At 40.2% G+C, this 23161-nt stretch overlaps 1 protein-coding gene across 3 annotated transcripts in view; it reads left to right on the forward strand.

The window, feature by feature from the left end:
- zdhhc8b (zinc finger DHHC-type palmitoyltransferase 8b) overlaps nucleotides 1-23161 on the forward strand; it is a 99316-nt gene that overhangs the window by 2405 nt on the left and 73750 nt on the right. For 2 of the 3 annotated variants that reach the window (XM_047381266.1, XM_047381267.1), the window contains exon 1: nucleotides 174-1794. The exons of the other annotated variant lie outside the window; for it this stretch is intronic. In XM_047381266.1, coding sequence (XP_047237222.1) covers nucleotides 1691-1794 — 104 coding nt within the window. In that variant the 5' untranslated portion in view covers nucleotides 174-1690. Of the gene's footprint in view, nucleotides 1-173; nucleotides 1795-23161 lie in introns of those variants that run through there. 3 annotated transcript variants of the gene reach the window in all.

Here is a 23161-nt window from a genome sequence, read left to right on the forward strand (position 1 = left end):
ACAGACGATCTATAGTTGCAACGAGGTCAGGGGCGACCTGTCAGAGCGATCTGAATTCATTACCGTAATATCCTACAGGTAAACGTGAAATTATTAGCCAATCTGTTTTTATTTTTAGAACACTTTTCATACAAAAGGAGTGGAAAGACACAAAGAAAAAACAAATACAGCAAACACTAAAGAAATGGCGAGCTAAGGCCAAGCAATGTAAAGAAAAAACATACAGAAATGTTTTGCTGACAGAATAGTAGAAATATAAATTCTAAGAAGCATAAATTCTAATCTCACAGAATTCATCATATTTTGCAGATTCCCTCACTTTATTCATTACTTAAGATCCATCATTTAATCTCTGGACTGAAACAACTTTATTATGTTTATAGCGGCCACATGTTCCCAACCCACAGGTGCCTCCAGAAGGTTTTTAAATGCACGGTCAAAAATGAGCTACTGTCAATCAAACTTTTGGTTGGCAGCGCCAAACCCAAAAGCTTTAACCGTTTTATGGCGCAGTCGTGATTTAAAGAGGGCAGCCTCAGGAGTGAATAGGTGCGCACCATTTGTAGCCCAACCAAACACACTCGATGGACTAGATGGGCGTGGTTTGCACATCATTTCCAACCAGCATGTAAAGTGGACAAGCTGCAGACCATGGAGAAGACCTCACTAGGAAACGTGTGACCTCCACTTAATAACACGTGACCTTCACTTTTTACACGACTATACATGGATTGAATCTCTGGAAGTTTATGTTTTTGTGTTGTTTTTTTTTTTTTTTTTTTTTTACTGCAAAGAATATTTGACAGTTGTAGATCACCTGTTTAGTTTATACAAATAAAAATGTATCTTTAACCGATTCATTCTGATACAAATAGATACAAATAGTTTTAGGTATAAATCTGATTTTGCACCACACCAGTTAAAATTTGACCAGAAGGAGGCCAACATTTACATATCCTTTTAAATTAACGAATCAAATTGATGTTTCTGATCCCAGAGGAATCCTGATTATTCCCTGGTTGCTGTGCAGACCACGCCTAGCCCGCGCATCGATTGTCTCGCCGGGTTACAAATGGTGCGTACCCACTAACTGAAGACGACATTCAGTAAAGCGATGGTGGGTCTGGAAGTTTGTGTAGGCTGTAAAAGGAAACTAAGTAACATTAAACTGGCACAGTCTTAATGAAGTTTGGTGTCACTCAACACAAGATCAAATAACGGATCGGAGCGAATTAACAGATTTTAAAATCTAGGATAGATTTTGATGGCAAATTATTTTGACATACATTAAATTGCGGGCGGGAGGCGGTTAGTAGCCTGTAAAAGAAGACAGTATTCTTTAGCTCTTGATTTAAAAAAAAAAAGCAAAGAATACAATACAACAGTATATCTCCAAACATGTTATGACGCTTTCAGGTTTTGAAGGGAAGCTCCACCTTTTCTAGCGGTTCGGTGACCTCAGCAAGGGGCTGGATTGGAAGGGTGGGATTTCCAGGCTCTCGCAGAGCTCAGCGTATTCCTGCCTATTAACGCCTTGGACCTATGCGGCTTCAACGACAGCAGAGACGGATCGCTTGTGCCATTAACAGCCACAGAAAGGCCCGCATCTATACCCACCGCACGCTGGACGTTTCATTTCTTCATGCGCCTCCGACCGGAATAAATAATAGAGGAATGTGGAAAATACAGAATGCCCAACAGCGCTGGAAAGAGATTTAAACTCACCAAATACATCCCAGTGTCCACTGCTGCCACGCTCCTGGTGGGATCGACCACTTTATTTTTCGTTTTCACGTAAGTTTGCACCGCTCCTTCCACTCGATTGGTGCGTGTCTAGCTTTCCCCAAACTGTGTGCCCGCTGGAGTGCCCATTCACCAGTGGGACCATTGTGGCTTTAAGTTAGGACGGCTGGATTGAACCACCTAGATAGGAGAAGCGGTGATAAGGTAGAATGTCTTCACCGGCTGACCACCAGTAGCAGGTCTGCAATTGTGATGCGAGAAGCAGCCTTCTTTGTGCCTGAATCATTGCAGCTTCAGAGATTATTTTTCTGCGATGTTTTCCGGGGAAACTTCCTTTGACACATGCCAGTCTACTAACCCCATGATGGTGTCGGCATAGGCCGCAGATACTCACTTGGTATGATTTGGATTTGAGTCATGCATGGTTTATTGTAGTTAGAGTTTTCTAGGGAGTTTGTTGGGATTCGCAATCACAGTTAGACGCATTATGGGTGCCTGCAGTGGCGGTCTTTTCATGAATGTCGCCCTGGGCGAGCAGGCCCCTACATCTGCTCCCTATACATTAGTGTAGTCTCTTAGTGTTTTCACAGCTAGAACGGCCCATTGATTTGGAATTCCGAATGAAAAAGTTGGAATGCTAACATGGCTGCTGCTTATGTAAAAGGTAGGGGACGTTTTGCCTATAAACTATTTATTAGCACTTATGATTGTTTGTGTGTAAATAAACCAGTGACACAAAGAGTGCTGTACAGCCTGTGCAATGTTTCGCACAGTAACATATTCTTTAATTCACATACATTGTGATTGACATCGGAATCAATAATCAGTTAGCTTAGCAAGTTAACTGATTATTGAGTTTGATCAACTCCTGTACCTATTTTCATCTAGTTTCTGTACAACACATGGGGGTACCACACCAAAGTCTTATAGACTGGACCTGCAAATACGTTGTAGAAACCTCAGTGGGCTGAAATTTTTTTTTTCTTCAAGTTCCACCTCATGATGGAAGAACCCCCTGGACTGCTAGCTGTATCACCCAGATCTTTAACCACCACTGGGCAGGGCATTGTCTAAATTGTGAATCTGGGGTTCCTTTGGTGGAAATGACAAGTTCATCCAAACAGGGCCAGTAAAGTCTGCAATCAGAGCTTTGTTACACAGTTGCTAGGCTTTTGCTCCACACTCCCCCATCTGAGGAATGGGGAGGTCAGTGATGTGAGTGCAATACTAAGCTGACCGCAAAGAGAGTGATGCCATTGGTCTGAATTATACCTCTCACATATATTTCTACTCGCAGCGAATCCCATCAGGTTATGAATAAAATCCACATCCTGGTCTAACTTTATATCTGCTGTGTATCCTGAGGGGAGTTGGAAATGATTCTCGAAATGTCTCAACAACAGAGGTCTCTCACATCTGTATTCTAGAGAAATAAAACTGCTATTTGGGATGCCTGGCACCAGGGAAGCTGCAATACTGCATGTTAAGGATTTGTTCCATCAAGATGATTGCAGGACAAACCCAGAGCAAGCCTCCAATACTCCCTGAGTGCTTCTGTTTTCTCACACTCAATTCAGTAGGTGAGACTAAAGGAAGCATATGTTGTTTTTGTGCTCGACGTCCAAATGGGATTGTCTCTTTAAAAATCCATGCACTTCTGGTGTGCTGCTTGTGGGTTTGCATAAGCAAATAGGTTTTCTAACAATTCTCCATAAAGAATGAGTGCATTCTGGTTTAATAGTCCATAGAGTTACAATGCTAGCGAACATTTGAAAGCATTTGCTTTTCATAGAATCATTACTCTTTGTTTGGTTGGGTTACTCATTCTAAAGATGCATCCTGGAACAGATGGTTCAAGGTTCAGGATTAAGACTTCACTAATTTGCTCTTCTGTCTCCTTGCAAAAGGCCTCGTGCTTCTAACCAGGACGTTCCATTAAGTCACACAGCATCGATTACAGTGAACCCAGTCAGACCTCATCTCTTGCAGGAGTAGAAAGCTCTGCAATAATAGTGCAAGCTTGAGAAAGGCAGCATGCCTTTATCTAAAATCTCTGAACCAAAATAACATGAATCCAGTGCAAAAACAGGCGCCTGGCATGTGACATGGCCAGCAGATGTCAAGAACTCAAATGTATTGGTCTGTCATGTAAACATGTACAATATTGCCCTGGATACTGAGGCATGGAAACTTGTTCATTATTGTTGTTAAACTACAGCGCCTTGTAAAATCATTCATATCTCTAGGTGTCCCACCACAAACCGTACCATATTTTACTGGGATTTTATGTGATAGGCCTACACAAAGTAGAGCATAATTGTGAGGTGGGAGGTTAATGAGGTATGATGCTCAGCCCCAGCCGCAAGCCTTTGGGAGCCCTTAACAGGTTTTCCTTCCATATGTCTTCCCATCAACGCTGACCAGCTTCCCCCACCTTAAATAAAGCATCCCTCCAGCATGATACTGCCACCACCAATATTCTTTTAGCACAAATATAGATGTACTTTTTCTACATTTTTGTAAATCAACCTCCTCAGTTGCACATTTTGCTTAATCTGAGTATGCTACTGTTAGTAACTGTACAGTATATTCTATCGTTGCTCTCGGGGATGGTGTGTTTAGTTGGCAAAACTTGATTTTTGCCTTCGAGCCCACTGGATACGCATCCCCACGGCATGAGGATGCCATCACCATTATTCACCCTGCTGATGGTGTGGTACGTTAAACATACAGAAATGTCTTGCTTTATTTATTTTTTTATTTGTAAAAAACAATGTTTCATCTTCTTCAGTATTATAAAACACATACAGGTTTGTGGTTGTTACATGACAAAGAATTATGAATACTGAAAGGCACTGTTCGGTAGATTGAAACCCAGAGTTGCCAGCTGGCTAATTGGTGTCAAATGGTAAACAGAGGTTGGGAGCTGGTGCTTCCACATTAGCACAGCATGATCACAGCAAAGACTGTAGTTTCAACCTTTTCTGTGCCTGTGCAAAGATTCAGAGTCTCAGTGTCGCTCCAATTCGCTCCAAATCATCATTCCTGCAGTGAATAAGACTTTTTTTTTTTCTCATAACTTTTTTAGTGATTCCTCACAAAGGCTTAATCACTGCCTTTAGGCCATATGTCACATGGATAAATTATCCAGGAAACCAAACAGCCAGCTTGGCCTGTGCTGCCAAGCCTCACAGTACACATTTTGTTGAAACAATTAGATCATCTGGACAGGGCCAGTGTTCACCGGGTTCTTTTTTTTTTTGCTGTGTAGAGGTGAGTTATGAGAGAGGCTGTTGGTGGTGGCAGCCGGAGCCTACACACAGCACCGGCCCGGGAACAGAGCTGAGCTGCACGTGAGAACAGGCCTGAATGGAATCTAATCTTCAGCTTCCACAGCTGTTTCCTCCTTTTCACTGCAGAGCCAGTGAATCAGACATCATTCAGATCCATCCCAGCCTGTTGTTGCTCGCCTGTCCTTTAATCTGAGGTTCTTGTAGAGATTTTGAAGGTATTTCGGCATGTTTGTTGAGGGATAACAGAATTGTATGAACATATCAAACTGCAGTCAAAGCATCATTTTTCTATAATCCATATGCCTGTTGAATAAAAGCCTTTTTATTTCTTAATTCAAAGTGTTTTTTCTGGCTTCAGAGCAGAAATTCTTTTGAGTGGGACAGTAATTGAAAATCTTATGTCACGTCTGTTCATTGATCCTAATCTGCCTCTGCCGCTGTCCTCTTTTTGCCCCAGGGGTACAAGATTATGTAATTATTGCTGCTGTGGTCTTCATCTCTGGTGTCCGTCCTGTGGGACGTTGTTTCTTCCAGACATGCTGAGTTTGTCTGCAGCTAAATGAATTGTTGCTTTAACTAAACCTGTTTTAAGCCCAACATGGTGGGAGTCAGTCTGCTTTAAATACTGCTTACATGAAAGGAAACTACTTTGAGTTTATTTTGCTTATTTAAATGTGTGACTGCAGCAGACACTGTGTGTTGCTGAAATTGAAGTTGTGGCAAGAGTAAAGCATTTCCCTTAACAAGGAAACTGATTTACCATGTAGGAATGCCTCCAAGACTCTGTCCTCCTGATGTGATGCTCATTCCCAGGAATGATTGAAGCATCTAAATAGTGTTTTCTGTAAAATCAACCAATCCCATAAACAAGCTTCCACAAATACGTCTCTGGTGACATCACATAAGGCATAAGGCAAGTGATTGGAGTTACTTTGATGTGTTTTTTATGTATTTATTTCTCCGTCATAGGTGTTTACTTGTACTTTTTACAGCAAAATATTTAAAGTTCTCAAGGCATTCATTGTCATTGTTTTAATTCACAATCCACTGCAGTGTCAGCCATGGGCTGGGGGGCATCTGAGTCAAACAACCATGTTTAAGCTACTCAGATGCTACAGTATTTATACTGAAATCTAGCAAAGGTTGCTCACCCGCCATAACAATGACTACTGTCAACTGATTAGCTCTGGTGCCTCTTCTCATATCATCGATCCGAATACAAACAAAGTGGAATTAGGCAGGAAAAAAACACACCACTGGATTGTATCTTTAAAGACCAGTGCTGCGAGGGGTAGAAAAATTCCTCTCAAAACATCTTACCATGAGAGTAAAGATCAGTATTCAACTTTGCCCTGTCCCAACACATCAGGTATACATGAAGTATTCCCCAAAACAGTGTAGTATCATCACCCACTTTAAGTTTCAGCCTCTTACCTAACAGTCTAACAGTCACCACTGTTCGAAAGAAGGCCCAGCAGAGACTGTACTTCCTGAGGCAACTCAAGAAGTTCAACCTTCCACAGGAGCTGCTGGTCATCTTCTACACTGCCATCATTCAGTCTGTCCTGTCTTCATCCATCTCAGTGTGGTTTGGCTCATCCACAAAACAGGACAGGTCCAGACTGCAACGAATAATCAGGACTGCAGAGAGAATAATCAGGGCTGACCTTCTCTCCATCCAGGACTTATACAGGTTTAGGGTCAAGAAAAGAGCTGCTAAAATCTCTGCAGACCCCACACACCCTGCACATAAACTGTTCAGAGTTTTACCTTCAGGCCGCCGCTACAGAGCAGTGTTTACTAAAACCAGCCGTCACAGAGACAGTTTCTTCCCCCAGGCTGTTTCTCTGTTGAACATTCAATAGAGTACAAAACAACAGCATACAGATGTTGCAAATGCACCTTTTTATTATATATGTGTATATTGTACATTGTAAATATGTATATTCTGTAATACAAAAACAAAACCAAAGAGCAAAGTGTACCGGAGTCAAATTCCTTGTTTGTATGTACGAACTTGGCAATAAAGCTGATTCTGATTCTGATTCTGAAGATATGTGAGAGGACAAGCCTGTGCTCATCTTATACCCAAGATAAAATTCTGATGATCTGCACGAGACCAAAAGAAGTTGATACAGGTGCACCAGAGCCACAATATCTCTTTAGGATCACTCATAATATCCATGTGGGGCAGATAGCTGATGTAGTTTATTAACTGTACACAAGACCAACGGCAGGTTGTAGCAGAGGGGCTAGCTTTGACAGATTAGATAAGGATGTAATATCCTCTGCAGGTCCTCATTCGTCAGCAGCTTGGAGTGAGGGCCTGGAGGTTGACAGCTGCACTGCAGCACTGTGTCACTGGGACCAGGCACTGATAACTGAAGAAATGGGTCCTAATTCACAAAGGCAGACAGTGTAACCATAGTTGAAGGCTTCTTGTTTAACATTACACTCTGAATGGCCTTTAATAGTAAATCTTCTGTCTGTCCAGTGGTTTCTTGTTAATTTTCATTCTAATTGTGGTTTATGGCTTACCACAAGGCATATTTCCGCCCTACCCTGTAATTGTAGTCCGGTTGACTGACGTCCCTGCTTCTGCATCTACATAGTGATATACAGTGCCATGCAGGAGCAGACATACTCCTGAAACCTTTCTTTTGTCTCATTTAACCACAAACAGAGTATTTTATTGGACTTTTATATGCTAGATAAGCACATTATGGTGTGTAATGGTGAAGTAGATGGAAAAGGATTTATAGTTTTCAAAAATCATTTCAGTTTTAAATATGGTGCGTCTTTTAGGATAATTCTGAATTTCCATTTTAAAATATATGGGCTGCTTTAAAAATTGGATCTATTTGGAAATCATGAAACTCAATTGGAAATCTTCTATATGACTGAGCTCATTTGAATATATATTTCTGTATATACACCTTATCTGTTTGTCTTAAAAGTGCCTTGAAATGGCATGTGTTGTAAAGGGGTATGATCTAAATGAAATGAATTATCCTGAACTGACTTCAATTCAGAATCAAAGTCACACACAAGTCTTAGCCAACATGATCTGCAATATGTCACCCGGGTCTGTTGGGCCAAGGTATGTCCAGCTGTTGTGTCTCCTCAAAGTAAAACAAATGTGGTCCTCGTTGAGTGTGTTAATGCAGTCCCACAAAAATCTGTTAAAGGCTCATGGTGTGTGTTACAGTACATCAACAAGGATTAAAAAACCTTTAGCCCCTTCATGTAGGTTCGTGTGGCTGTGCAGCAGGCTGCTGGCAGAGCATTCAAGTCGTATGACGATCGGTATTATTGAGTAAAACCGACCCAGAGAATAAACGGGCAGCTCATTTAATCTAATTTCTTCTCAGTCTACCTGTCACCGCTGAACAACTAGGTGATTGATGATGATACTCGTCCATGGCACTCTGACAGCGCTCTATGCTAAACACACATGCTGCATTATTTTTTAGATAGTATAAGCACATTTGCTGGGTTGTAAACACTGATTTTTTACAATAATGATTATATTTGATCATCAGCAACCATGGCTGGGTTGATGAGTAATGTTTTGCTCAGCTTGTGCCTGATCAGAATTTCAAAATGCCAACAGGGTGAGATCATTGTTTGGTGATTATCATGCTTTATAAAAAAACAAATTAAATCAAGAACATCCTAATCTGAAGCAGCGGGTTATTAAGAATCTCATTTATGTGCTTAATAGTCTTATCTTGATTTTTCCAGCACATTTAGAGAACCAAACTTTTTTATTAGTTTGTCTTTATTTAGAACTGTGAATTGTCTTTTGAAGAAATTTTGCAAAGATGGTGTCATGATGTGACATAGCTTTGTTCAGGTGTTCCGATGGGGTCTTGATCAAAATCTTTCAGGGATCATTTGCAGTGATTTACTTTTTCTCTGCAGGTTTTATCTGTCTTTTTGTTTAAACTCAGTTAAAACGTATTTTAGTCATTGCAAAGCAGTACATTTTTGGGATCTCTGATGCTTGCCAAAAAAATTAATTGTTCCTTGTGATACCTTTGTTGAGCTAAATATGTCCATGTGGGTTGAGTGCACAGCAGTGTGTGGGCGAAAAGTCCGGGAAAGTGCAGCAAAGTGCTCTCAAGAGTTTTGCCGCGCTCTGTCACCCTCCCACCGGCTGAGCAAGCCCTGGCTGTCTGTAAAGTCTCCTCCTGGGGAACATGTGGGATCAATTTAGACCTCCAGCTCGTCCCTCCTTGGGTGTCTCCACCCTATTTCTCATGTTCTGCCGGAGGGAGACTGTGACTGGTAATAAGCAGAAACAGAGCTCTGAGTCCTAACATCAGAGGGCTTTCTAGGAGATCAAGGAGGCCATAGAGATGAGGCTTTTGGTGTTTACCAGGTCGTTGTGTCCATCTATGGGACGCAGAGGAGGACAGGGAGATGCGCTCTGAACAAACAGAGATGGTCTATGTGTGGAGTAGAGTGCAACCATTGTTCAGACCAGACATCAACATTCTAAACTCAAAGGCGGATATTTGACTTCAAATGACTGAAATCACGGTAGAGTTGTTAAAATACATTTGTTCGTTACTAATACAATTGTGACTGTATAACAATCGGTGATATGGACCTAACATTTTACCACCACATTCGGTGGTTTTTATTGCTGTGAAAATAAAACTGATAATAAAAGGTATAGAATAGCCATTGATGTTTTTGATTATAAATCTGCCATTGCATATCGGACATGGGCACAGGTTACAGGTACTGGCATATATCAATGTTTTCACACTGTTACGTTTTCAAACCTGCTAAAAATGTTTCTGTTGGACCATTGGTGCGGTTCCTAAAATCCCTTCAATCAGATACAAAGGGAAGAGCGGAACTGACCCGCATTTTCTTTAGCCCTGTGGCTATGGTGCCCACTGCCGTTCAGCTGGCTGAATTAAGTTTGCTACACTGTTTCCTTGCCTACAAGAAAGTTAAATTTGGCTGTTTTGGATATTTTTATTCATAAAAAACACAGACAATCATGACTACTTATGGAGCCCCACCCATAACTCTTCTTTTTTAAGGTTACACTGCAAGTAAATTTTATGCTTGCATTCCATCCTTATTGTAAAAGGATCTAAGTGCCATCTTTGCAAATGCAGGATCCATGTACCTGCTCTGACTGCAGCTTGGAGGGATTGCTGCACGAGGACTCAACCACCTGGACATAGATTTTTTTTGGTTTGCTGCTCCAGCACTCACACTCATCACTCTCACCAAGGTTGTTTCAATTCAATTCAATTCGGTTTTATTTATATAGCACCAATTTACAACACACGTTGTCTCAAGGCACTTCACAACCGTCAGGTACATACATTCCAATTAATCCTAACCATTGAACAATGCAGTCGGAGTTAGTTATTTATTCAAATTGGATAAAAAGTTTTTCTATCTAAGGAAACCCAGCAGATTGCATCCAGTCAGTGACTTGCAGCATTCTCTCCTCCCGGATGAGCATGTACGGACAGTGGACAGTCACTGGCATTGACTTTGCAGCAATCCCTCATACTGAGCATGCATGTAGCAACAGCGGAGAGGAAAAACTCCCTTTTAACAGGAAGAAACCTCTAGCAGAACCAGGCTCAGTGTGAGCGGCCATCTGCCACGACCGACTGGGGGTTTGAGAGAACAGAGCAGAGACACAAAGAGAACACAGAAGCACTGATCCAGGAGTACTTTCTATGGGAAGGAAAAGTAAATGTTAATGGATGTAATTCCTTTAGTCGTTTCACCTAGAAAGAAAGAACAGATAAACTCTGAGCCAGTTTTCAAGGTTAGTGTCTGAAAGAGAGCACATAGTTTGTTACAGTTAAGCTCAGTCAATCGCCATATCTAGGAGACAAAAAGGGTTAAACACTAAAAGACAGGGCCATGTGGATCATCGGTAGAGGGTGAGCATTAAGTTGTTGCCAGCAGAAGCTCAGACGATTCCCCTCTCCAGAAAGGTGTCACAGGTAGACACAGAGTCAGGCCACGTGTAGCTTATAGGAAGAGAAAAGAGAGAACAAGGTTAAAAGCTGAAATAACAGCTAATAATGCAAAATTGGAGAGTAGTGTGAGAATGTAGCGAAGAGGGTGAAAGTGGTCGTTATGTCCTCCAGCAGCCTAAGCCTATAGCAGCATAACTACACAGATAGTTTCACTTCAGATTATTTAGTTAAACGGCGCTTATTTATAACAATGTCGTCTCAAGGAACCCCACAAAGGGTCCCACTGATGGTCATTGTTATACTAAAAACCACAAGGATCGGGATACCTCTCTCTGTCAGACTGATTATAACCATTGGAAAAGAGAGGGGGTCATACAGCTAGCAGAAATGGAGGGTGTGTTTGCACCTCAACCATAACTGAGCCGGTTTAGGCTAAACCTGACTTCCCCTTACTCCAACCAACAGGGAGGGAGGAAGATGGATGTAAAAAATAAGGAAGATAGCTCAGGATAACCTAAGCCACTCTAACTATAAGCTTTATCAAAAAGGAAAGTTTTAAGCCTAGCCTTAAAAGTAGACAGGGTGTCTGCCTCACAGAGTAAAACTTGGAGCTGGTTCCACAAGAGAGGAGCCTGATAACTAAAGGATCTGCGTCCCATTCTACTTCTAGAGACTCTAGGAACCACCAGTAAACCTGCAGTCTGAGAACGAAGTGCTCTGTTAGGAACATATGGAACAATCATATCTCTGATGTATGATGGAGCTAGATCATTAAGGACTTTATATGTGAGGAGGAGAATTTTAAATTCTATTCTAAATTTAACAGGGAGCCAATGAAGCGAAGCTAAAATAGGAGAAATGTGATCTCTCTTTTTAATTTTCATCAGAACTCTTGCTGCAGCATTTTGCATCAGCTGAAGGCTTTTAACTGCATTTTGTGGACATCCTGATAGTAAAGAATTACAATAGTCGAGCCTTGAAGTAACAAATGCATGGACTACACACACACACACACACACACACACACACACAAATTATTATTTAATAACTTACTAATAACAGCTGTGGCAGTTAAGAAAATCCTGTTTTCACCATAAATAAGTAATGCATGTTTGTGTAACAGACAATATATCAGTTTGTATAGCTTTTATTCCAAGCTGATATACTTCTACCATTTCCATAGGGTGCATAAAGTGACACCCTATAAATACAAGCTCTGACTCTAGTTTGAAGCCATGAATCCACGGGGGATCCAGTCAGTCTTACCTCTTGACTTTTCGTAGTTCCCTTTGTAGCTCACTTTTCAGAGGTGCAGCCTCTGTTGAATATTATTTGAACACGTCTCTCTAAACACTTAAAAACAATTATCAGCTCTACATTAATGCAGTTGATCAAAAATAGAAACTTGCTTTGACATCCTGGAATTTGTTTTGTTTTGGATCTAAACATGTTTGAAAAAGATAAAGCCACGTGCTTTGCTTGTTTTATTTTGAGTTTATTTGAACGAGTAAACTAGGTGTGCTAAAAGGCTAAGAGTCACAGTTATAGTCCCGCAGTTGTGGTACAACTACCACTAGTAGTAATTAGGCTGCCTTTAATGTCACTTAGAAGGACGTTTATTAGCTAAATATGGTTCAGATTGGATGTTATGGTGTGGGCTGCTGAGAAACGTCCGACTTTCGCACTAGGAAATCTAACTTCACAGGGATAGCTTTGGTCATTGTTACAACCTGAAACTTGTCAATTTAAAAAAAAATGCAAGGCATAATTAAACCTAATTCTTTAACCAAGCAGGCAGTGCTAATAAATGACCTTTTTTCTCTTGTTCCAAGTACTTTTGAACTCTTGTCGACAAGTTTCTGTCAATGTGATGGTTTTCGGAAATCTGAATCTAGTTGAGGTGGTAAATAAAAGTTTGAACCTCTAACAACAGGTACAGTAAATTTTCAATGATAACCAATGAACCTCTGTCACTGGTATGTGTTTAAAGGTTTAAAAAATTGCTTGAATTCCAAAATTGCCTGTGGATAGTGTGTACGCTTCAGCTTATTTTGGAAAAGAAAGGAAATATCTCTTCTACAGTTTGAAACTGTTGCATTGGTTTTTAAATGTTAGAGTTCAATCCAGCCTGATCCTGAATCAGATTGACATCCAAGACTTTTTGCAAATCAGTCATGATAGCCGGGCCATCTGGAAGATTTTAGTGAACACTGTGGAATGTAGTTACATCTGAAAACTCCTTGTCTTATCTTTCCTGGGATGCAGATGTTTTCTTTTTGTTTTACTCTTGTTTCAGGAGATTCTAATGTCCTTAATTTCCCACTCTTAGAGATGAATCGTTTTCTTTATAGCCTTGTGAAACAAAACTTATAAAAAGCCAAAGCTAGCCCAAACACTCTCTAACAAGGTCATATTTAGTATGACAGGGATAAATTAGCTTGATAAAGTCTAGTTGAAGAGTAGCACGTCTTAGTTACATTTATGAGAGGTAATATTACATTTCTCACTGTATATTAGTTTAGTGGGCCTGAAATACAGGTGCAGTTGCTTAAAGTTACTTAAAATTATTTAATCTCCACTGCAAATTAGGTTTATTGGCAAAATATTAAATTACCTGCTTGCAATACAGATAAAATTAGAAAAATGTATATAGCTCATTATAAATAATATTACATACAGTTTCTCCTAATTAAACACAAAATTCCACTTTAATGACTACTGTAGTCTCAAAATTATTCAACACCTTCATGACTAGCAAGTTTTGACTTATTTGAGCACCCTTATTCATAGGCAATGACGGCTGGTGATATAAAGATTTTCGAGGTCGGGGATTACAGCACAACAATAAACTCCACTTTAACATGAATCCGTCCACTGCACCTTGCCAAATTGGAGCTGACCTTTTTTGTGCTTTTGGGTCAGTTGTGGTGTACACCTTGGAGTCAGGCATGAAGCTCTTTAGAACGTGTCTTACTGTGAAAACTGAAACCTCAGTGGCTGCTGCCACCAAGTCTCGCTGCAGATCTTTTGCAGTCGGTCGAGGCTTTTTGACCACCTGCTTCCTCAGAAATCTGGTGGGCACTCCGATAGCTTCCTCGTTTGATTTTTGCCTATAATCTACTTTGCAGTAAAGGTTAAAACTGTAAGTACAACAGTAGCTTAATCTTTTTTCACAAAAATACCTTTCTAGGTTGTGTGTAAAACCTTTTCTCCTGTCATTGCAACCTGTCTTTTGTGTTAAAAGAAGGAGTATTAGCTGTAGCAGGAGTCATTTAGTAGAGTTGGACATTGAATCTGGGCCCAAGGGTAGAAGCTTCATCCTATTTCAGGATGAGTATACTGAGATCTGATATCTGATTGTAGGCTGTGCGGTGGCGCCATTGGTAGCCTTGCAGCAAGAAGGTCCTGGGTTCGACTCTCGGCCAGGGGTCTTTCTGCATGGAGTTTGCATGTTCTTCCCATGAATGCGTGGGTTCTCACTGGGTTAATTGGTTTCTCTTAATTCCCCTTAGGTGTGAATGAGTGTGTGCATGGTTGTTTGTCCTGTATGTCTCTGTGTTGCCCTGTAATGGACTGGCGACCTGTCCAGGGTGTACCCTGCCTCTCGCCCGTAGACTGTTTGAGATAGGCACCAGCTCCCTAGTGACCCACTATGAAATAAGTGGTATAGAAGATGAATGAATGGATATACTCTGATTGTTTTTCCTTTTATCTTGACTGAATTGGCCCAGTTTGAAAGCAGGCTCAGAACCTGCTGTCTGACCTTTTCGGTAAAACTCTTTATGTCAACAGGCCAAATGAGATGGGAGCCTAAAATCAAATCATTAGGTCCGGTTCTGAGAGCCACTTTACTCCAAATTAGGTTCTTAGTCGGAGGCCTTAATCTGACCAGAGTTTGTGATCTAATTCAGTGACCTCGTTGCGCCTAATATGGTCAGCAGTAAGCCTTTTTATGAAAACTAAAGCAAAAAGCAGATTTTGTTGTTGTGCAAGGATGTTTCACCACCCCATTGCTTCTACCACCATATTCTTTCTGAACAGCATGAGTAACTGCTTAAATCCTTATTAAACATCTGTGGAGCTAGTAGGCTCTCAGCCAAATACTGACTGATTCTTTAACTTGTTTTAATTGTTGTTCCTTCTGCTATAACTGCAACTCTGGGGCTAAAGGCAAGAGCAGTAAGTCAAATGTACACCTGCTGCTAGTTGTGTCACATGAAGTAGTGGGTGTCTGGAGAGCCTCAGTGTAGAAGTGCGGAATTTGATTGGTTTTGCCTTTGATGCGTTTATGGAGGTCAAGTCAGCTTAGTTTTTCTCTAACTGAAACAGTCCACTTCAACTTTACTCACATTTTTCTTAATTTCAATAACACAGCAGAACTAATGTAACCTTTAGCATTGTTCCCAGGAGCACTCTTGCTTTTAGCATTTCTGAATATCGGGCAGAATAACCACTGAATATCAAATAGTTTCATTAATATCTGTAGGTCTTATTGAGCTCTGCACCTGCTACGCTTCTTAATTCACTTTGTACTCTGATCCTGGATATCTTCCTTCCACCTTGAGTTTTAGACGTCAGCTTGTGTCACTTCACATTTTGTTTCTACTCAGGATCTCCTCCACAGCTGCTTTGACCTGCCTAAAATCTTCACGATCTACAGCCATCCACAGGACACTACAGCTGATTGCCTTCTCAGTGAAAAGTGCAGCATTAACATTTAGGCTTGCAACGCTTACTCATGTGTGTCACAGCTCCAAACATGGCAGCTATATTCAGCTAAGGTCTATGAAATGCACTTATTTTAGTTTTCTTCTTAAGGTAGATTAAAGAACTTCCTGTGGGCGTAGCCTCGCCATGCACAATATATCTCACTTCATATTAATGTTCATGTTCAAGGTTGTGGAGTTTATTTCTGGTGCCTTGATGATGTTTCTACTTTCCATAAGCCAGGTTGATGTGATTTGAGAAGATTCCCCTGAGAATGTGTGCAGAATGTTATTGGCTCATATTGGGTATCCCTGGTGAGCTGTCACATTTTACACAGAATAGTTTTTTTGCACCTTCTCAGTTAAAGAGCTGCAAGTAAAATAATGTAAAATGAAATTATGCCCTTAAAAACCTAACAATTTGAACACCTTGTAGATGGCAGGTAATTTCATTTTGCAAAAAGGCTTTTCGTTTTCACTTGTTCATTTATGGTGCACATATAAAAACAACCTAAAATGATTTGCAGGAATTCTAAAAATTGACCTACACAATAAAATAAGAGATTAATCAAAAATCTGATACAAGGAGTTACTGAAAGAAAACAATTTGCAAAACCAATAAACGAGTAAAGATACAATGTAAGCGATCAAACCAACAAAAAGCCAGCTACGGTATCAGATTCAAATCCTGTTCAAAGAGATGTGTTTACAGGAGGCGTTTAAATTATTCATATTCCTGGACAAATTTACTATGAAACAGAAGACTGTTCCTGATGGCCAGTCCAAGTGGACATCTAAACAACTTTAATCTGATAAACATCATAGCCATTCATGCTAACACTGTTTTATGAACCTTTAAACTGTAATCATGTTTGCACTGGGTGGTTATTTATAAACTAGAAAAATTTGCATTTCCTGCAAAAATGCAGTGTGAATGCTGTTTGCTGAATTTGTTTGCTGAAAGCTGGCAGAAACAAGCGGACATTGCAGAAAATCTGCTTAAATTTAATGAATTAGAAGACAACTCCTGTTGAAAGCTGGCAAAAGTGGCTAAGGTTGACAGCAAAATATCAACTGAAATCTGATAAATTTGTAGAAATAGCAGAAACAGCAAAAAAAAAACTGTCATCTGATCTGTTTGAGCAGGAAGACTATTAGCTATAAAACAGCTTAACAATGTAAAGTTACCTCAAACCTACTTGATGAAAGAGTTGTTGAAATGCAAGAACTGACAAAAACTTTAAAAAAGCAGGAAAGAGCTGCCATAGATGAGCTGAAAAAGCATAGACTGAAGCAAAAATATAGCCTAAGAAGTTGAAGTCAGTGCTAAAATAAATTAAAAAAATGCAGAAATTTCAGAAAAAAAATTAACTAACAAATACGCTTAAGAAACACAAAAACAAACAAGAAATTGCCTAAAAAAAGTAAAAGTTTTCTTCAGCTAAGAGAAAAGAGTGGATAAAGAGAAGGTAAAATGATAACATTAGCATATTGGCTATCACTAGCATGAAGGCTGATATTAATTTAACCCATTTACCATGCAAAAAGCAATGTGAAAGCTAAAATTAGCTAAAATGCTAATGCTTACTACAGCCTATATTCAAAAATCTATGAAATTGCCATTTAAAATTATTCACTCTTCAGCATCCACACAATAATAATAATAATAAACTAGAAAATTTCGGAATAAATTTAGACGGGGCTTGCCTCTTGGTGCGTGCTTCTCGGACCAGAGCCAAAGGTTGAGGGGCTGAGGTACAGAACCAAAGCAACAGAACTGTGTGCATCACGTTTGAGGGTAGAAGGTTAAGATGTCTATCTAGACCTGTTCTTGTTTCAACAGTAATCATGCATCCTTGCATTGCTTTGGCAGTCGCCAATAAATAAAGAGTCCAGTTCAGAGATGTGTAGTAATAGGTGCCACCAGCCAATGGCATGGGAGTCAGGCCACTCACTGTTCTCCCTTCATTGCTATGGCAGGCCCCAACTAAGGAATTTTGAGGCTTTTATTTTGTAAATATCAGTGAGTTTATTTCGAAAGGATAAAGTAGATCCATTTCCATCACAGAGTCCCAGCAATAGTGTTAAGACCAATGCTGCAATTATCGCTGTGTGAAATATGAAGACGTTTATTTTGTAGGGTATGTCTAGGTGTTGTTTTGAAAGTCCAGTATAGTTGTCCTTTCAGGTCTGGCGTACTTCCACTACATATAAAGAACCTGGTTGCTATTCTAAAATCATTATGTATGCTATTATCAGCTTAAAAAATTACTACTACCTCCGGAAGACTGAGGCTTTAATTTTGAATGTTTCAGTAAGCTTTAGTTTAAAATGCCAACATGGTCCTATTTCCAACACTGGGTGAGCTCCAACAGTAGTATGAAGCCCAGTCCTGCAATTATTTATAATTTAAAATGTGAAGGCTTTTATTTTGTAGAGCATGTTTTGTCTTATTTTGAAAATCCAGCATGGTTGTCCTTTCAGGTCTGGGTTACTTTCATTAGTTACATAGAACCTGCTTGCTATTCTAAAATAATTATGTATGCTATTATCAGCTTAAATAATTACTAGTAACTATTAAAGATTGAGGCTTTTATTTTGAAAATTTCAGTAAGCCTTATTTTAAAAGGCTGACCTGGTCCTATTTCCTACACTGGATGAGCTCCAACATTAGTGTGAAGCCCAGTGCTGCAATTTTCTATATTTTAAAATGTGAAGGCTTTTATTTTGTAGAGCATGTTTTGTCTTATTTTGAAAATATAGCAGCATTGTCCTTTCAAGTCTTGGTTATTTCCATTAGTCATATAGAACCTGCTTGCTCGGCTGAAATCATTGTGTATGCTATTATCAGCTTTAAAAAATAATTTGTAAATATGGAAGGTTGATGTTCAGTGTAAAAAAAGGTCTTATTTTGAAAGTCTAGTGTGGTTGTCAGCTATGACTGACTTATTGTGATCACTCATGGAAGCTTCTGGTCTGAGCTCAGCCTCAGAGCCACTCTCTGTCAGAGGTTACTTAAGTTCACTGGCAGCTGTGTTCTGTTGATATGGTAATTAATGAGTGCCCAACAGCTGCTGTTTCTCACTCAGGCAGCACCACACTTTGTGTCTCATCATGGGCTGACTTTATAACATGGTGGCACATGCTCCTGAACTACTGCCCATAACTCGGAAACCGTAAGGGCTATCAACGTCATTCTTGGACGGTTTTTCTCAGAACAGACAGGGGAATGAGAATATTAACAAATTTTTGTTAAAAATATAATAATAAAGGCACAACACTAGGTGAAAAAAGGGAAAAATGGAGAAAAACGCAAAAATGCCTGTACATGCTCTCGAACACCGTCTAATACCTCGGAAACTATAAGGGCTATCAATTTGATTCATGCACTGTATTAATCAGCAGGCCCTGGTGAACAATCATGGCGCTTCTCAATTTTCTACAAAAATCTGTCTGGGAGGTGTAACCCTGTGAAAAAGTGGATAATTTTGACAATTTTTAACCTGAGTGAAGGTGAATTTTTCACTGTCAAACATACCTACTTCACAAGGAAACGATAAAAGGTATCCAAATCATTTTTAGACCGTAGGTATCAACAGGGATCTGTGAACAATCCTGGAGATTTTCGTGTGTCTACATAAATCAGTGTAGGAGATGTGACAGTGTAGAAAAGTGGATAATTTTTAAATTTTTAAATTTCAAGCGATTTTGGGAAGGACAGTTTTGGTACTCCTAAACAAACCTTTTTTATGACAAAATGATAAAAAGTATCAAAAAAATTTCTTCACTGTGAGCGCCAGCAAGGTCTGAAGATTAATTGGAGCAGAGCTCATGTCACTAACTTGAACAGTTTTGGAGAGGTAACAATTCGAAAACGTGAGTTTAAGGATTTTTTGCTCTGATTTTTTCTGAAATTCCTATAGGTTTTCCATTCAGGGTGTGTTGACTTTGCGTTGCTCCCTGGCGTGTTGCGTGAAATCCATTAGTCCCACATTAATGATCGTGACATTTATTGAATCATGAAAGAGCATCCTACATTTTGATGCCTAATTTGTGCCAGTAGAGTGAAAATTGAGCGAGTGAGGAGAGTTTGTTCATTCTTTCTCAGGTTCTTCAAAAACCTAGAGTGTACACTCTACCAACTGACGAATTCCGCCATAGGATTACATTATAAGATCAAAAACGTCACAAATCTTGCCTAAAATTTGAATCGCAATTGTAGAAGAACTGTAATAGATATCAAAAAGCTGAATCATTTGAAGATAGCTTAATGTCTTGTGAACATTTTAAAAGTTGAATGGTGTTTCTAGCTGAAAGTATGCAGAAGTAGTAAGCTGTTAAACAGCACAAGGTTTTAGCAGAATTTAGCAGAATGTTTAAGATTTTCCATTAATTTCAATGGGCCAAAAATTGGCACAAAAAGCTGAATATTTTAAAAAGTATAAAAAGTATTAATACTAAAAGTCATAGCCGTAATGTCCTAAATGAGCTGAACATTTTAAAAGTTGAATGGCTGAAATAGCACAAAGGATGAAGGAGGAGATAGGTGCCAAAAAATTTTTTATATATACAGGAGTTGGACAATGAAACTGAAACACCTGTCATTTTAGTGTGGGAGGTTTCATGGTTAAATTGGACCAGCCTGGTAACCAGTCTTCATTGATTGCACATTGCACCAGTAAGAGCAGAGTGTGAAGGTTCCATTAGCAGGGTAAGAGCACAGTTTTGCTCAAAATATTGAAATGCACACAACATTATGGGTGACATACCAGAGTTCAAATTGTTGGTGCACGTCTTGCTGGTGCATCTGTGACCAAGACAGCAAGTCTTTATGATGTATCAAGAGCCACGGTATCCATGGTAATGTCAGCATACCACCAAGAAGGACAAACCACATCCAACAGGATTAACTGTGGACGCAAGAGGAAGCTGTCTGAAAGGGATGTTCGGGTGCTAACCCGGATTGCATCCAAAAAACATAAAACCATGGCTGCCAAAATCACAGCAGAATTAAATGTGCACCTCAACTCTCCTGTTTCCACCAGAACTATCGGTTGGGAGCTCCACAGGGTCAATATACACGGCCAGGCGGCTATAGCCAAACCTTTGGTCACTCATGCCAATGCCAAAAGTCGCTTTCAATGGTGCAAGGAGCGCAAATCTTGGGCTGTGGACAATGTGAAACATGTATTGTTCTCTGATGAGTACACCTTTACTGTTTTTCCCACATCCAGGAGAGTTAAGGTGTGGAGAAGCCCCAAAGAAGCGTACCACCCAGACTGTTGCATGCCCAGAGTGACGCATGGGGTGGATCAGTGATGGTTTGGGCTGCCATATCATGGAATTCCCATGCCCAATACTTGTGCTAGATGGGCACGTCACTGGCAAGAACTACCGAACCATTCTTGAGGACCATGTGCATCCAATGGTTCAAACATTGTATCCTGAAGGTGGTGCCATGTATCAGGATGACAATGCACCAATACACACAGCAAGACTGGTGAAAGATTGGTTTGATGAACATGAAAGTGAAGTTGAACATCTCCCATGGCCTGCACAGTCACCAGATCTAGGCCAGTCAGGAAACGTTTTCCTCCACCAGTATCACGTAGTGACTTGGCCACTATCCTGCAAGAAGAATGGCTTAAAATCCCTCTGACCACTGTGCAGGACTTGTATATGTCATTCCCAAGATGAATTGACGCTGTATTGGCCACAAAAGGAGGCCCTACACCATACTAATAAATTATTGTGGTCTAAAACCAGGTGTTTCAGTTTCATTGTCCAACCTCTGTACATAACAATAATAAAGAGAAACAGGATCTCAATTGTGTGAATGCCTTCAGCACTCACACAAAAGCAAATTATTGTATGCAGGAAATACAGGTCCTCCTCAAAATATTAGCATATTGTGATAAAGTTCATTATTTTCCATAATGTAATGATGAAAATTTAGCATTCATATATTTTAGATTCATTGCACACTAACTGAAATATTTCAGGTCTTTTGTTGTCTTAATACAGATGATTTTGGCATACAGCTCATGAAAACCTAAAATTCCTATCTCACAAAATTAGCATATTTCATCCGACCAATAAAAGAAAAGTGTTTGTAATACAAAAAACGTCAACCTTCAAATAATCATGTACAGTTATGCACTCAATACTTGGTCGGGAATCCTTTTGCAGAAATGACTGCTTTAATGCGGCGTGGCATGGAGGCAATCAGCGTGTGGCACTGCTGAGGTCTTATGGAGGCCCAGGATGCTTCAATAGCGGCCTTTAGCTTATCCAGAGTGTTGGGTCTTGAGTCTCTCAACGTTCTCTTCACAAAATCCCACAGATTCTCTATGGGGTTCAGGTCAGGAGAGTTGGCAGGCCAATTGAGCACAGTGATACCATGGTCAGTAAACCATTTGGTTTTGGCACTGAGCAGGTGCCAGGTCATGCTGAAAAATTAAATCTTCATCTCCATAAAGCTGTTCAGCAGATGGAAGCATGAAGTGCTCCAAAATCTCCTGATAGCTAGCTGCATTGACCCTGCCCTTGATAAAACACAGTGGACCAACACCAGCATCTGACACGGCACCCAGACCCTCACTGACTGTGGGTACTTGACACTGGACTTCTGGCATTTTGGCATTTCCTTCTCCCCAGTCTTCCTCCAGACGCTGGGACCTTGATTTCCGAATGACATGCAGAATTTGCTTTCATCCGAAAAATTACTTTGGACCACTGAGCAACAGTCCAGTGCTGCTTCTCTGTAGCCCAGGTCAGGCGCTTCTGCCGCTGTTTCTGGTTCAAAAGTGGCTTGACCTGGGGAATGCGGCAACTGTAGCCCATTTCCTGCACACGCCTGTGCACGGTGGCTCTGGATGTTTCTACTCCAGACTCAGTCCACTGCTTCCGCAGGTCCCCCAAGGTCTGGAATCGGCCCTTCTCCACAATCTTCCTCAGGGTCCGGTCACCTCTTCTCGTTGTGCAGCGTTTTCTGCCACACTTTTTCCTTCCCACAGACTTCCCACTGAGGTGCCTTGATACAGCACTGTGGGAACAGCCTATTCATTCAGAAATGTCTTTCTGTGTCTTACCCTCTTGCTTGAGGGTGTCAATAGTGTCCTTCTGGACTGCAGTTAGGTCGGCAGTCTTACCCATGATTGGGGTTTTGAGTGATGAACCAGGCTGGGAGTTTTAAAGGCCTCAGGAATCTTTTGCAGGTGTTTAGAGTTAACTCGTTGATTCAGATGATTAGGTTCATAGCTTGTTTAGAGACCCTTTTAATGATATGCTAATTTTGTGAGATAGGAATTTTGGGTTTTTATGAGCTGTATGCCAAGATCATCCGTATTAAGACAATAAAAGACCTGAAATATTTCAGTTAGTGTGCAATGAATCTAAAATATATGAATGTTAAATTTTCATCATGACATTATAGAAAATAATTAACTTTATC

This window comes from Girardinichthys multiradiatus, chromosome 12 (genome assembly GCF_021462225.1).
Source record: "Girardinichthys multiradiatus isolate DD_20200921_A chromosome 12, DD_fGirMul_XY1, whole genome shotgun sequence".
In the NCBI taxonomy this organism is placed as follows: domain Eukaryota; kingdom Metazoa; phylum Chordata; class Actinopteri; order Cyprinodontiformes; family Goodeidae; genus Girardinichthys; species Girardinichthys multiradiatus.